General features: G+C 37.8%; 1 protein-coding gene across 2 annotated transcripts in view; it reads right to left on the bottom strand.

Moving 5' to 3' along the window:
- Positions 1-781: 781 nt before the first annotated feature.
- IARS1 (isoleucyl-tRNA synthetase 1) overlaps positions 782-12,163 on the bottom strand; it is an 83,287-nt gene continuing 71,905 nt past the window's right edge. For both annotated transcript variants that reach the window (XM_061163644.1, XM_061163643.1), the window contains exons 31-34: positions 11,966-12,091; positions 9,420-9,563; positions 8,569-8,721; positions 782-3,596 (exon numbers count right to left, since the gene is read on the bottom strand). In XM_061163644.1, the coding sequence (XP_061019627.1) occupies positions 3,514-3,596; positions 8,569-8,721; positions 9,420-9,563; positions 11,966-12,091 (506 nt within the window). In that variant the 3' untranslated portion in view covers positions 782-3,513. The remainder of the gene's footprint in view (positions 3,597-8,568; positions 8,722-9,419; positions 9,564-11,965; positions 12,092-12,163) is intronic.

Genomic DNA, 12,163 nt, shown 5'->3' with positions numbered 1-12,163 from the left:
TATAATCAGATTATTTAAATCCTCCAAGTTTGTACTTCTCTTTGAAAATTTGGGTCTTAAGTCCTCTGTATTTCCATATAAAATTTAAAACCAGCTAGTTAATGTTATAAAATCCAGCTGGGATTTTGATTGGTATTACATCAAATCTTTAGATTAACTTGGGATAATTGTCAGCTTAATATTATCTTTGGATCTATGAACATTATTATAAACTGAGTTGTTTTCTTGAAATTCTAATGTTGAAGTTCTAATACCCATGTGATTGCATCTGGAGATAGAGCTATTATAAAGCTAACTAAGGTCACAGGGGCCAAGTAGCTTCAGTCGTGTCTGACTCTGCAACCCTATGGACTGTAGCCCACCAGGCTCCTCTGTTCATGGAATTCTCCAGGCAAGAACACGGAGTAGGTTGCCATTTCCCACTCCAGCGGATCTTTTTGACCCAGGGGTAGAACTTCGTCTCTTACTCCTGTCTCCTGAATTGGCAGTCTGGCTCTTTACCACTAGCAACAACTAGGAAGCCGGAGTCATGGGGCTGGGTCCCTAAATCCCGTAGGACTAGTGTCCTAACAAGAGACACTGGGAGTTCACACACACAAAGAGGCCAGGTGAGGACGAAGTGAAAAGGTAAGAGCCCTCAGGACAGACTAAACCTGCAGACTTGGTGATACTGGACTTCTAAACTCCAGAACTGTGAGAAAATCAACTTCTGCTGTTTAAGTCACCTGGTCTGTGGTATTTTGTTACGGCAGCGCTACCTGACTAATGTGAACATGACATATCTCTTTCAATCATACAGGCTTTATTATCTCTAAGCAATATTTTATAATTTTCAGGATACAGGTACTACACATCTTTGGTCAAATTTGTCCCTGAAGTATTTCACAGTTTTTGATGCTATTACAAATAATTTTAAATTTCATTTTCTTCCACTTATTAACAGAGTTTCCATACACTCTACATCCAGCTTACCCTATTGCTAACTTACATCTTACATTTATCATGGTACATTTTCACACTTGATCTTAGCCAAAAGGCCGAGAAGCGATTATCATGGTACATTTTCACAATTATTGAACCAACAATGATACAATACTGTTAACTAAACTCCATACTTTATTTGGATCTCATGAGTTTTCCCCTTCAGATTTTTTTGTTCCTGGATCACATCCAGGATGTCACATCATATTTAGCCTTTATCTGCTTTGTCCCCTTTGATCTGTGAATATCTCAGATATTCCTTGTTTTTGATGACCTGACAGAGCCAGATACTGTCAGAATGTCTCTCAGTTTGAGTTTATGGTTTTCTCATGGTTAGTCTGGGGTTCTAAGAGCTTGGGAAGACAACAGAAGTAAAGTAACAATCTCATCAAGTCCTATTAAGAGTGTATGCTATCATAACTGATGATGCTGACCTGTCCAAATCGTGTGTGCCAGTTTTCTAACTGTGAAGTTGCTTTCTGTCCCCTTTCCACACTTTATACTCTTTTGATGTAAGTCACGAAGTACAGCCCATTCTCAGGGTATGGGGAGTTAAGGTGTACCACCTTGAGAGGGAACATCTATATAAATTATGTGGAATTTTACCAAGATCTGTCTTATCTCTCTCATTTATTTACTCAATCATTTATATCAGCATGTACTCATTGATGTTTATTTTATACTTTGGATTTTAATTCAATACTAAATTACATTTTTGTTCAAACTGTTCCAGCTTTGGCCACTGGAGGCTCTTTCAGGTTGGCTTCTGACCCTCTGACATTCAAAAAACAACTCAGCTATTTTTTAAGGATCAAGTTTAGTATGTTAATTATATTCACACAGTGCAAAAGACCTCTAGAACTTTTCAAAACTTGCAAAACTAAAATGATTCCCATTTCTCCCTCTCTGTAGCACCTGGCAACCATCACTGTGTTAAGTTTCAATGAATTTGACTACTCTAGATAATCTCATACGAGTGGAATCACACAGCATTTCTCTTTTTCTGACTGGCTTATTTCACTTTGCTTACCGTCCTCAAGGCTCATCCTTCTTTTCCAAGACTGCATAATGTTCAATTGTATGCTGACATTACATCTCCTTGTCCCATTCATCCCTGAGTGGACATCTGAGTTGCTCCCACTTGGCTACTGTGAATATGTTGCAATGAACCTGGGTATGCAAATATTTCTTCAAGACCTTGCTTTTAATTCTTTTGGATATATACCAAGAAGTGGATTGCTAGATCATAGAAATCATACCTGTTCTACTTTTAATTTTCGAGGAACCTCTATACTCTTTTCCATAGTGACTGCAACATTTTACATTCCCACCAACAGTGCACAAGGGTTCTTGTTTCTCCAATCCTTGCCAACATTTGTTATCTTGTGTGGTTTCCTCCAACTCTGCGGGTTTGGATTTGAATGCATTTATTCTAGTGGCTAGAGCCACACGATTCAGTTCCTTTCAGGAGAATCTGATGTAGGGAGTATAGTTGGCTGACAAGTCTCTAGCTACTGGATTTTCAGATGAATGGATACATTTGTGCTGAGGCCACAGTCCCCTTCAGCCACTGACTAAACAAGACATGGTCCAAAGTCAGGTCATTTCTGCCTAACTCTGGACTCTTTCTGAAGGCTCTACCTTTGTCTTAAACCCTCCCCTTTATCTTTCGTGTATGAGAAAGATAGCCTTCTCCCAATAGATTCTTACACATCTAATTTTGTCTTGGCATCTACTTCTTTGACACAGCATTTTTGGGAAGAAGTGAAATTAGGTATTTAGTTTACTACCATAATTTAACTATTAGGACAACTGCTTCAAATCACCCTCTTTAGTTTGCTGATGTTAACATGGTCATAGCCCTGGAAATAAATTGGTGCCAAATGTGTTTCAAAAGTAATCTGAAGAGTTTTAGAAATAAATTTCTTTCAATGAAAAGGAAAAAAAAGGTATTTAGTCTAGTGTCTTAATACAGAAGTATTAAGTTCTTTGAGTTCTTTAAAGATGGGAGAATGAATTACTTCTAACATATTTATTATCTGAGAGAAAATTTATTGTTCTGATTTACTGAAACTTAAAATATTTCATCAGATTACCCACGAAAATCCAGGTAGCAAAAAATATACAACACTGTCCATTCCTTTAAGAGATTTCACACAAGTTTTAAAAGGCCACAGAACTATATATAAATATATGAGTGTGTGTGTGTACACACACACTATACCATTTAAACTACTTCTATATTCTATACGTAAAATTTCAAGTATATATAGAAGCATACTTTTTAGAGCTGAGGTAACACCAACTTTCTCTCAACATAAATGCATAGGTGTTTAAGGTTAAGTGTGAATACTGTTAAGTCTCAAGTCACCTGATCAATTCCATTTTGATTTTAGATAAAAAGCAGTATATTATACATGCATCTGAACAAAACATCTTCAATATGTCTGTGTCCATGTGTGTGTTTCAGTGGTGGGGGGAAGAACAGGTATATGCCAGGGACACGTTGACTGAACCACAGATAACTGAATGTTAGAAGTCTGCTGTAGTTGGTAACACAGAAACATATACAGTCTTCGTATTCAAAGTCTTCATAGGGATGTCTTCTGTAATTTCTAGAATGGAAAGAAGAAGTTTTAAGGAAATAATTTTTCTATCTATTTTGGATGAATATTAAAAAAAAAAATGTTAACTACCTGGATAGCAAGATATTTGGCCTTACCTTAAGGGAAGCCTAAACTTTGTCTCAGCTACTGGGGGGTACTTTTTCCTGAGTGACAGGAGTGTCTTTTGTTATATATTTTGTTATATATTGTGAACACACCTGGTAGTTTATGTTAATGAGATGACAATGAGATGACTCAGGGTGGAGTTGGCCACACCAGAAAAAACAATCATATGAGCAATTATACCTATGTATTGAAGTCTTAATATAAACTCTGGACACCAAGGCTCAGTTGAGCTTCTCTGGTTGGTAATACACTGTACATACTACTGTCATGCTCTGGGGCTAGGAGGAGGTAACACTGTCCATGACTCCCTGGGGAGAGACGATCTGAAGTTACATACGTGGACTCCCTCCCAGATTTGGCCCTGTGCATCTCTTCCCTTTGCCTGATTCTAGTTTTTTTTTTCCTCCTTTCCCTATAATAAATGTAGTCATGAGTACAACAGCTTCCATAAGTTCTGTGAATCCTGCTTGTAAATTATCAAACCTGAGGGTGATTTTGGGAAACTCTCTGAAATGTGCAGTTGGTGCCAGAGTGACCAGAGGCTTGTCTGAAGTCTTTTGTCTGCCTAACTCCTAATACTTGGGGTTAGAAATTTTAGGCAGATTTCTGGAGGACGGTGCCCTTAACTTAACTAATCTTAACTAATCTGAGTACTGACCAAGATGTACCTACACCCTCACTCAAACAGTATTTTCTTTCTTTTTTGAATGCATGAACTCCTTTATTGAAAATATTGAGCTAGCACTGCATTACATACACTCAATATCCATAAATGAAGGGTCACACATGCCTGATTGGACAATATTGTCAAACAGTATTTTCTATGTCTACAGAAAAGGCCTAGACTCAATTCTAAGCAAGTAGCTCAGAGTCGTGGTTTCTAAATACTCACATCTTACAATAGGAAGAACAGTCAGTTCCAAATTTAGGGAAGAAAGAGTACATGATAAACGAAGGACACTTACAATGTCAGAAAGCAAAAAGTTATCAAAGACTGAAGGCTCAGGTCAAAAGATACAGGAGAATTTTTATCTTTAGTCGTAAAGATAAAAAATTTGAGCATCCAAAAATATAACACAAATGTTATATATCAAAACACACTGAATACATAAAAGCTCAAAGAAAATGGGGAGAGAAAGGGGAGAGAGAAAGAGAAAGAGAGAAAGAAAACAAGAAAGCCACAACTACTGAGCCCGTGAGCTCTGGAGCCCACAGGCCACAGTGAAAGGGCCCACGTGCGGCAGCTACCGAGCCTGGGTACCACAACCAGAAAGTCCGCATGCCGCAACTAAAACCCACCACAGTCAATCAAAACAAAAACAGTGTCCCTGTATACTGGATAATTTAGAAAGCCACATGCATGCCCAGAGCAGTATGCATACATAGACACCTGAGAAGACCCTAGGCGTTCAAATCCGATAAAAGGCTTTTGTGGCCAAAGGTGGCTGACTTTCAGGACTCAGTGCAAAAAGAAAGAGAAGCCTAAGGCAGGGCCTGGCAGAGTTGAAGGAGTGGCCCAGAACACAGCCAATCTTTAAAGACCAGGAGAAGTGGGTATTTTGTTTTTAAACTTTTAGTTCCTGGAGGTCAAAAAAATCTGTCAAAATATTAATAAAGGACCTATTTTTTAAAATAGTTTGGAAAAGTCATAAACAGACGGTTATAGCCTTCAACCATCAAAAACAGCAAACCCTGGGGAGGAGAACCTGATTTCCAGAGTTACCACATTCAAATATCCAATTCTCAACAACCAAAAAATTACAAGGCATACAAAATATAGGAAAGTACAGCCCATTCACAGGAAAACATAATTAACGGAATCTGTTCCTGAGAAAGTGCAGATACCTGAACTTAACAGACAGACAGTCTCAATCAACTGTCTTAAATGGAAAACAACAGACTAATGGAAAGGCCAATGGAAACCACAGACAAAGAACTAAAAAACCAGGAAAACTATCAACAAAATGAGACTATCAATAGAGAAATTATAAAAAGGAATTAAACAGAAATAGTGGAAATGAAAAGTACAATAACTAAAATTAAAAGTCACTTGAGGGACTTCCCTAGCAGGACCCTGGTCCCTTCTGATGCAGTGGGTGAGGGTTCAATCCCTAGTCAGGGAGCTAAGGTCCCACATGCCTCATGGCCAAAAAACCCCAGAAAATATAAGACAGAAGTGATACTGTAACAAATCCAATAAAGATTTATAGATGGTTCACATCAAAAAAATCTTTTAAAAAAGTCACTAGAGAAGTTTAACAGCATATTTTAGCAGACAGAAGAATCAGTGAACTTGAAGATAGGACATGGGAAATCATCCAGTCTAAAGGAGAAGAAAAGAGTATGAAGAAAGTGGACAGAACCTAAGAAGCCTGTGAGACACAGGCTGGGTGACCTACATACACATTATGGGAGGTTCAGGAAGAAAAGAATATAAAGAATATTTGAAAAAATAAAACCAAATCATGAAAGCAGCAAAAGAGAGGCAAAATACCAGGGATCTTCAATAAGATTACAAGATTAATTTCTAATCAGAAACCATGGGAGCAACAAGGCAAAGGGGTAACATATTTAAAGTGCTAAAAGAAAAAACTATCAACAAAGAATTCTCCATTTAACAAAACAGATTTTTTCTTCTTAATTTTTTCTTCAAAAATTAAGGAACAATTAAGACATTTTTCAAGTAAATAAAAATTGAGGGAGGAGTTCATTACTACCAGATCTGACCACAAAGAAATGCTAAATGTATCTTTCAGGTTGAAATGAAAGGATTCTAGACAGTAAATCAAAGTCATATTGCTGTTGCTTTTAATTTTTAACTCCACTTTTAGTTTTCTACATGATTTAAAAGTAAATACATAAAACACAATTAAGAATTTATGTTTTGGGGCACATAATTATAAAGATATAACTCCTGACAAGAATACAAATGGGGACAGAGCTGTACAGAAGCAGAGTTTTTGTATGTTATTAAAGTCAAACTGGCATCAATTCAAACTAGACTGTTACAAATTTAAGATGTTAATTGTAATCCCCATGGTAAACACTAGCATCTTAACAGAAAAAAAACATGAAGTGAGAAAATAGTACAATACAAAAAATCAACTAAACACAAAAGGTGCAATAATGGAGGAAATGAAGATAAAAAAGGTACACGGTTCCTTGAAAAAATTTCCCAGTAAAATGGAAAAAATTATCAGTAACTATTATTTTTCTTTTTAACCAGAGCCTAATTGACCTGGAGAAAGAGAACACCCATCTCTAGGCCCTTTAAGCCTTCCCATCTCACCTAAAGAGGAAAAATTAAGCTGAGTAAACATCTGCGAAGGTCACAGCTCAGAGGCATAGGCTCACTGAAGACTGAAAACTAACTATAAAATTATAGAACACTTCTGCCCCTTCTCCTCCCCACATACTCTACTACAACATCGTATGGGCTCCTGTATTACAGCTAAAGGATGTACAAAGCTCTGACCATATTTAAAAAGGAATCTCTAGGGAAACCATAAAACAAAAGAAGGAAATTGGAGCCTCTGGAGCCTACAGCAACAATAAACAATTATAGCCTAATTCCTAGAAGATAAACATAAAACTTTACAAGGAAGGCCCACCTTACCTCAGCTCCCTTTCCCCCAAACATCATGTACTGCTATCAACCAAATATTACAAGTTATTCTAAAAGGGAACACAGTAGGAAGAGATGAAGCAAGCATCACCACTAGACTCAGATGTGGCAGAGATTTTGAAATTATCAGATTGGGAATTGAAAATAACTAGGATTAATGTTAAGGATGCTAATAGAAAGGGTGGACAACGTTGAAGAACAGATGGGTATGTAAGCACAGAGATGGAAATTCTAAGAAAGAATTAAAAGGAAAAGTTAGAAATCAAAACACTGTAACAGAAATGAAGAATGCATTATACCAAAAAGTTTATACTCGAGAACAGCATATTCAAACTGCAGAAAATCAAAGATATGACTCTTTGAGAAAGACAATGTCTAGCAACTTTCTACCAGTGCTGGGAGACATAAATCTTGATTTAGAAACTCCAATAAATCCCAGGCTATAAGGCTGTAAAAATAAAAGGAAGAAATGACAAAAGGTTTTGGGATGACAGGAAGGATGGCTACTAATCAGAGAAAAACAGATCCCATTAAGGGAAGCTATTTGAGGAAATGATTCCAGTAGCATCAGCATTAAAATGAACACCCATGTGAAAGAGGGGATTATAGAACAGAACACAAGGGGAGGGCGAAAATGTCAAGAGAGAAACTGTCGGAACACCCACAGAAGCTGAAATCACAGAAGTGGATGATATAAGTGGGAGTAAGAGAGAAAGAGCAAACCTATCTTTAAAGACACTAGCCTGTGTCTTGTCTTGACTCTCTGTCTTCTGAATTATGGAATGGAGAATGTCAACTAATGACCTAACTCTTCCCATTTTTATGCAGCTCATTGAGAAAAGGCATGCTTTATAAGTTGTAAAGGAGGAGGCACAGAGTCAGTTATGTTTCCTTCTAGCTGTTATTTTAAGATACAGTGATCATTTTGATTCTCGAGGAAGAGGACAATTTTGGGATCAGCAAACAAGCTAACTTACCTAGAAGCATATGTTTTTAATAATATACCATTATATATTTTTAGATTATTTCCAAAACAAAAAGTAATCATCCTTTAAATTATTATTAACATTCACAGTATGGAAAATTTCTGGAGATAGCAAAAAAGTAAAAGTAAACAACAGCATTATCTCTTACACATATAATCTATAAATGATTGATGGCATCAAAATCTATTTTCAAGAAAGTAAAAACAAAAATGAAAGAAATTAGCATGTTCTAAAATCTCCTCACCTTCTGTTTGAGTCTCATTCAGAAACAGCTTTAGTTTCCTGCTCCGGAGGCCAAACATCTTGGCTGCTTCATACAGAAGACCTTGGTGGGTGAGCCCATTCTGCCCAAGTGGATTTTCAAGCAGAAGAGTGCCTACTGTTCCCATTAAACACTCTACAGAAAAATAAAAAAAGATTTAAATCCTGAGAGTTCACCCACTCGCTGGTGGATCCCTACTGGAGGTGGTGACCAGACAGCTCTACTGGGCAGAGCTAAAGGCCTGAAAGCCAGAAGTGGGTACAAGAGTGGGATTAATTGGAGAAACAGAAGCAATCTTAAATATTTCACTGGGGGAGAGAAAGGGAAGAAAAAACAATTAGTATAAGAGCCCAGGAGTTTAGGGAAGAGACATTCAGTAAACAGTCAAACGAAGCACATGAAGACAGTAATAAACGTGCACAACGAGGACCTTAAAATATCAAGGAATAACAATTATCGATCTAGTCTGCTGATTAAGGTGTGGATACTTACAACAGTCCTCAGAACATATTTCAAGAGAAAAGGGGGGAAAATTAAAAATTACAATGGTCTAGCATTTAAACAACTCAGCTTCATTTAGCTATAATTTTTACCTAACCAATTTATCTCATTTCCTAACCATGTTAGATGGATGGGTGTTCTACATAAACACACCGAAGAAACAAGCCATGAGTGTCCCCCAAAGAACTGTGGGAGTCTACATTTAAAATTACTAAGTTGAAACTGACTTGAAAAATCCATATAAATCAGAAAGATTGAACATATAAGGAATCTTAACACCTAGCATTCCATTACCTGCCCGCTGAGTGTTCACAACTGGGGGAGGTACTCACCTTGTGGATTTGCGTTCAAGAGCTGTAGGTTGATATACCGACAGAGAAGAGTGCTAGGACTGTCAATCACAGACAGCGCTGATCCTGCAGTCACACGAAGTGTTTTTCCACTAAGATTCAGTAAGTTGGTTTGGTTTTTTATTTCTAAAAATAACAGCAAAAGTAACAAAAAAAAAATCATTCTTTCAGGGAGAACAGTTCAGAGTTGAAGTCATTCACTTTTTCTAACTTAATTATTAAACTATTATGTACCTTTACAGTGATGCTTTCCACTTAATTTATTAAAGAACACTGCCCTTTCTATAAAATTAGACATCACTGATATGCACATAGTAGGAAATCTTAATGTTGCAAAATAGCATAATATTCATAATTTATAAATAAAGCAAACTAATTCCCCCCTTTAGTATTTTTTTCCTCCATACTATGCACGTTCTCAGTTGCTCAGTTGTGTCTAACTGTGACCCCATGGGGTGTAGCCTGCCAGGCTCCTCTGTCCATGGACTTTTCCAGGCAAGAATACTGGAGTGGCTGCCATTTCCTACTCCAGAGGATTTTCCCAATCCAGAAATCAAACCCGCTATTCTTGTGTCTCCTGCATTGGTAGGTGGATTTTTTTTATCACTGTGCCACCTGGGAAGCTCCATACTATAGGTTCCTTTTAAAATTTCTTCCTATATAAACTTACCATGAAAAGAAACCTTATGTCAAAAAAAATTATGGTCAGAAGGTAAACTGACTAATAAATATAGTCAACTATAGCAAGATACACAGAACAGACATAGTGTAATTTCATTTATATACAATTAAATATGGTTTCAATGGTAAAGAACCCGCCTGCCAATGCGGGAGACGCAGGAGACGTGGGTTCAATCCTTGGGTTGGGAAGATCCCTGGAGAAGGAAAGGGGAGTTGGACACAAGAAACTGGACACAACTGAGCCCACCCCTGCTAAACACTGCTTAAGGTAGATTAGTTACAGTTACTATGTTCCTAAAGGTCAGTGTGGGGCCCAGGCACTCCTCAGCTTTCACAGGCTGCCACTTGCTGGGTCAGAGGGGACAGCAAGCAGCCCACACTAACCCCTCCGGTAACCTTTCAACTTTCGAGTCAGGTACAAGAGCAACTCTCTGGCAAAGCTCTTCTGCAAGTCCACTGACTGTCAGTGTTAGATGTGGCTAGACAGAAGTGTGTTCCAGTCTTTTTCTTTCTTATTCTACAACGACTTGAGACAGAGATCCAAGCTGTCCACTGACTGACTTACCAGCTTCCCTTGGTGGATCTGGGTCAGAGATTTTTTTTCCCAGATCCTCCAATGAACCATTTGTCTTTCAGACCTTAATTTTCCAAGTTTCTCCCATATCAAGTTTGTGTCCCTTATTCAGCCCTTAAATGATACAACAGCAAATGGTTTTCATGTTGCGTCTATCAATTTATACTCCAACAGTGAATGACAGTTCCTATTACATAATATCCCCGACAACATCTGATATTATGAAATTTTTCTAGTTTTTTGCCAATCTGGTTACATGTAATAGTACCTCATTGTGGTTTCTACTATTGAGGTATAGCAGTGTTTTCTTTATTGGCCACTTAGATTTCTTCTTTTAAGCTATTTAGACATTTCAGAAAATGAACATTCAAATTTGTTAATTGAGTGTATTAGTTTCCTATAGCTGTTGTAAGAATCACAAACCGGGGAGGGGAGTGGTGGAGGGTGAGGTAAGCAAGACAGCTTAAAACAACAAAAATGTATTGTCTCACAGTTTCCTGAAGGTGACACGTTCAAAATCTGTCAATAAGGCCATGCTCCCTGTAAAGCCTGTAAAGGAATTCTTCCTTTTCTCTTCCTAACTTCTAGGGGTTCCCAGCGATCTTTGGTGCTTCTTGGCTCGCAGGTTTGCCTAATTCCAATTTCTGCCTCTGTCACCACAAAGCCTTCTCCCTGTTTCTGTCTTCACATGGCCCTTTTCTTGTAAGGACACATACTGGGGTAGTGCCCACCTTACTCTAGTATTATGTTAACTAATCATAATACATATGCAATGAACCTACTTTTCAAAGGTCACATGTGAGTGCACTGGGGGTAGAGAGGAGGACTTCAACATATGTTTTTTTTGGGCAGAGACGGTGGGGTGGTAGTATCACAGTTAAACCCACGACAGTAGGAGGAAATGTACTTATAATTCTTTAAAATTTTATGCAGGCTTGTCTTATTGAGAACTTGGACTTAAGATGCAGATACCATGTTTAATAAAGTTAAAACTCAAGAGGGAAGTCTCTGAAGCCTAGAATACATCGCATGGCTAACAGGAAAAGACAGCAGGATTAGAATCTTCATCTGTTAAGTTCAGTGTCCCATCAGCCACATCACACAAAGGAGGCCCAAAGAGACACGGCAGGCAGGAACTACTGTAGAGGCTAGCCCTGACTCAGAGTTAGGAAAAAGGGGAAGGTTATGTACCGTAACTGTTACCAAATTAAGATCCTCACTGATTCACCGCATGTCAAAGGACACAGATGAATACCTTTGACTTTGCACATACCTGTTTCACCATGGAAGACAGCCAGCTCTGTATTTTTTACACCAAAAATGCTAGTAACAACATTCTTCAGTTTTACAAGGTCCAACCTATTATCTCCTTTTGGATTTTCCAGAAGTAATACTCCACCTAAAAAGCCACAAAAATAAGTGAAACTGGAAAAAAAAAAAGTTAAATTTGAATGAAAAGTCAAGGGGAACA

Source organism: Dama dama, chromosome 16 (genome assembly GCF_033118175.1).
Source record: "Dama dama isolate Ldn47 chromosome 16, ASM3311817v1, whole genome shotgun sequence".
Classification (NCBI taxonomy): Eukaryota; Metazoa; Chordata; class Mammalia; order Artiodactyla; family Cervidae; genus Dama; species Dama dama.
This window is presented reverse-complemented; position numbering and strand designations above follow the sequence as displayed.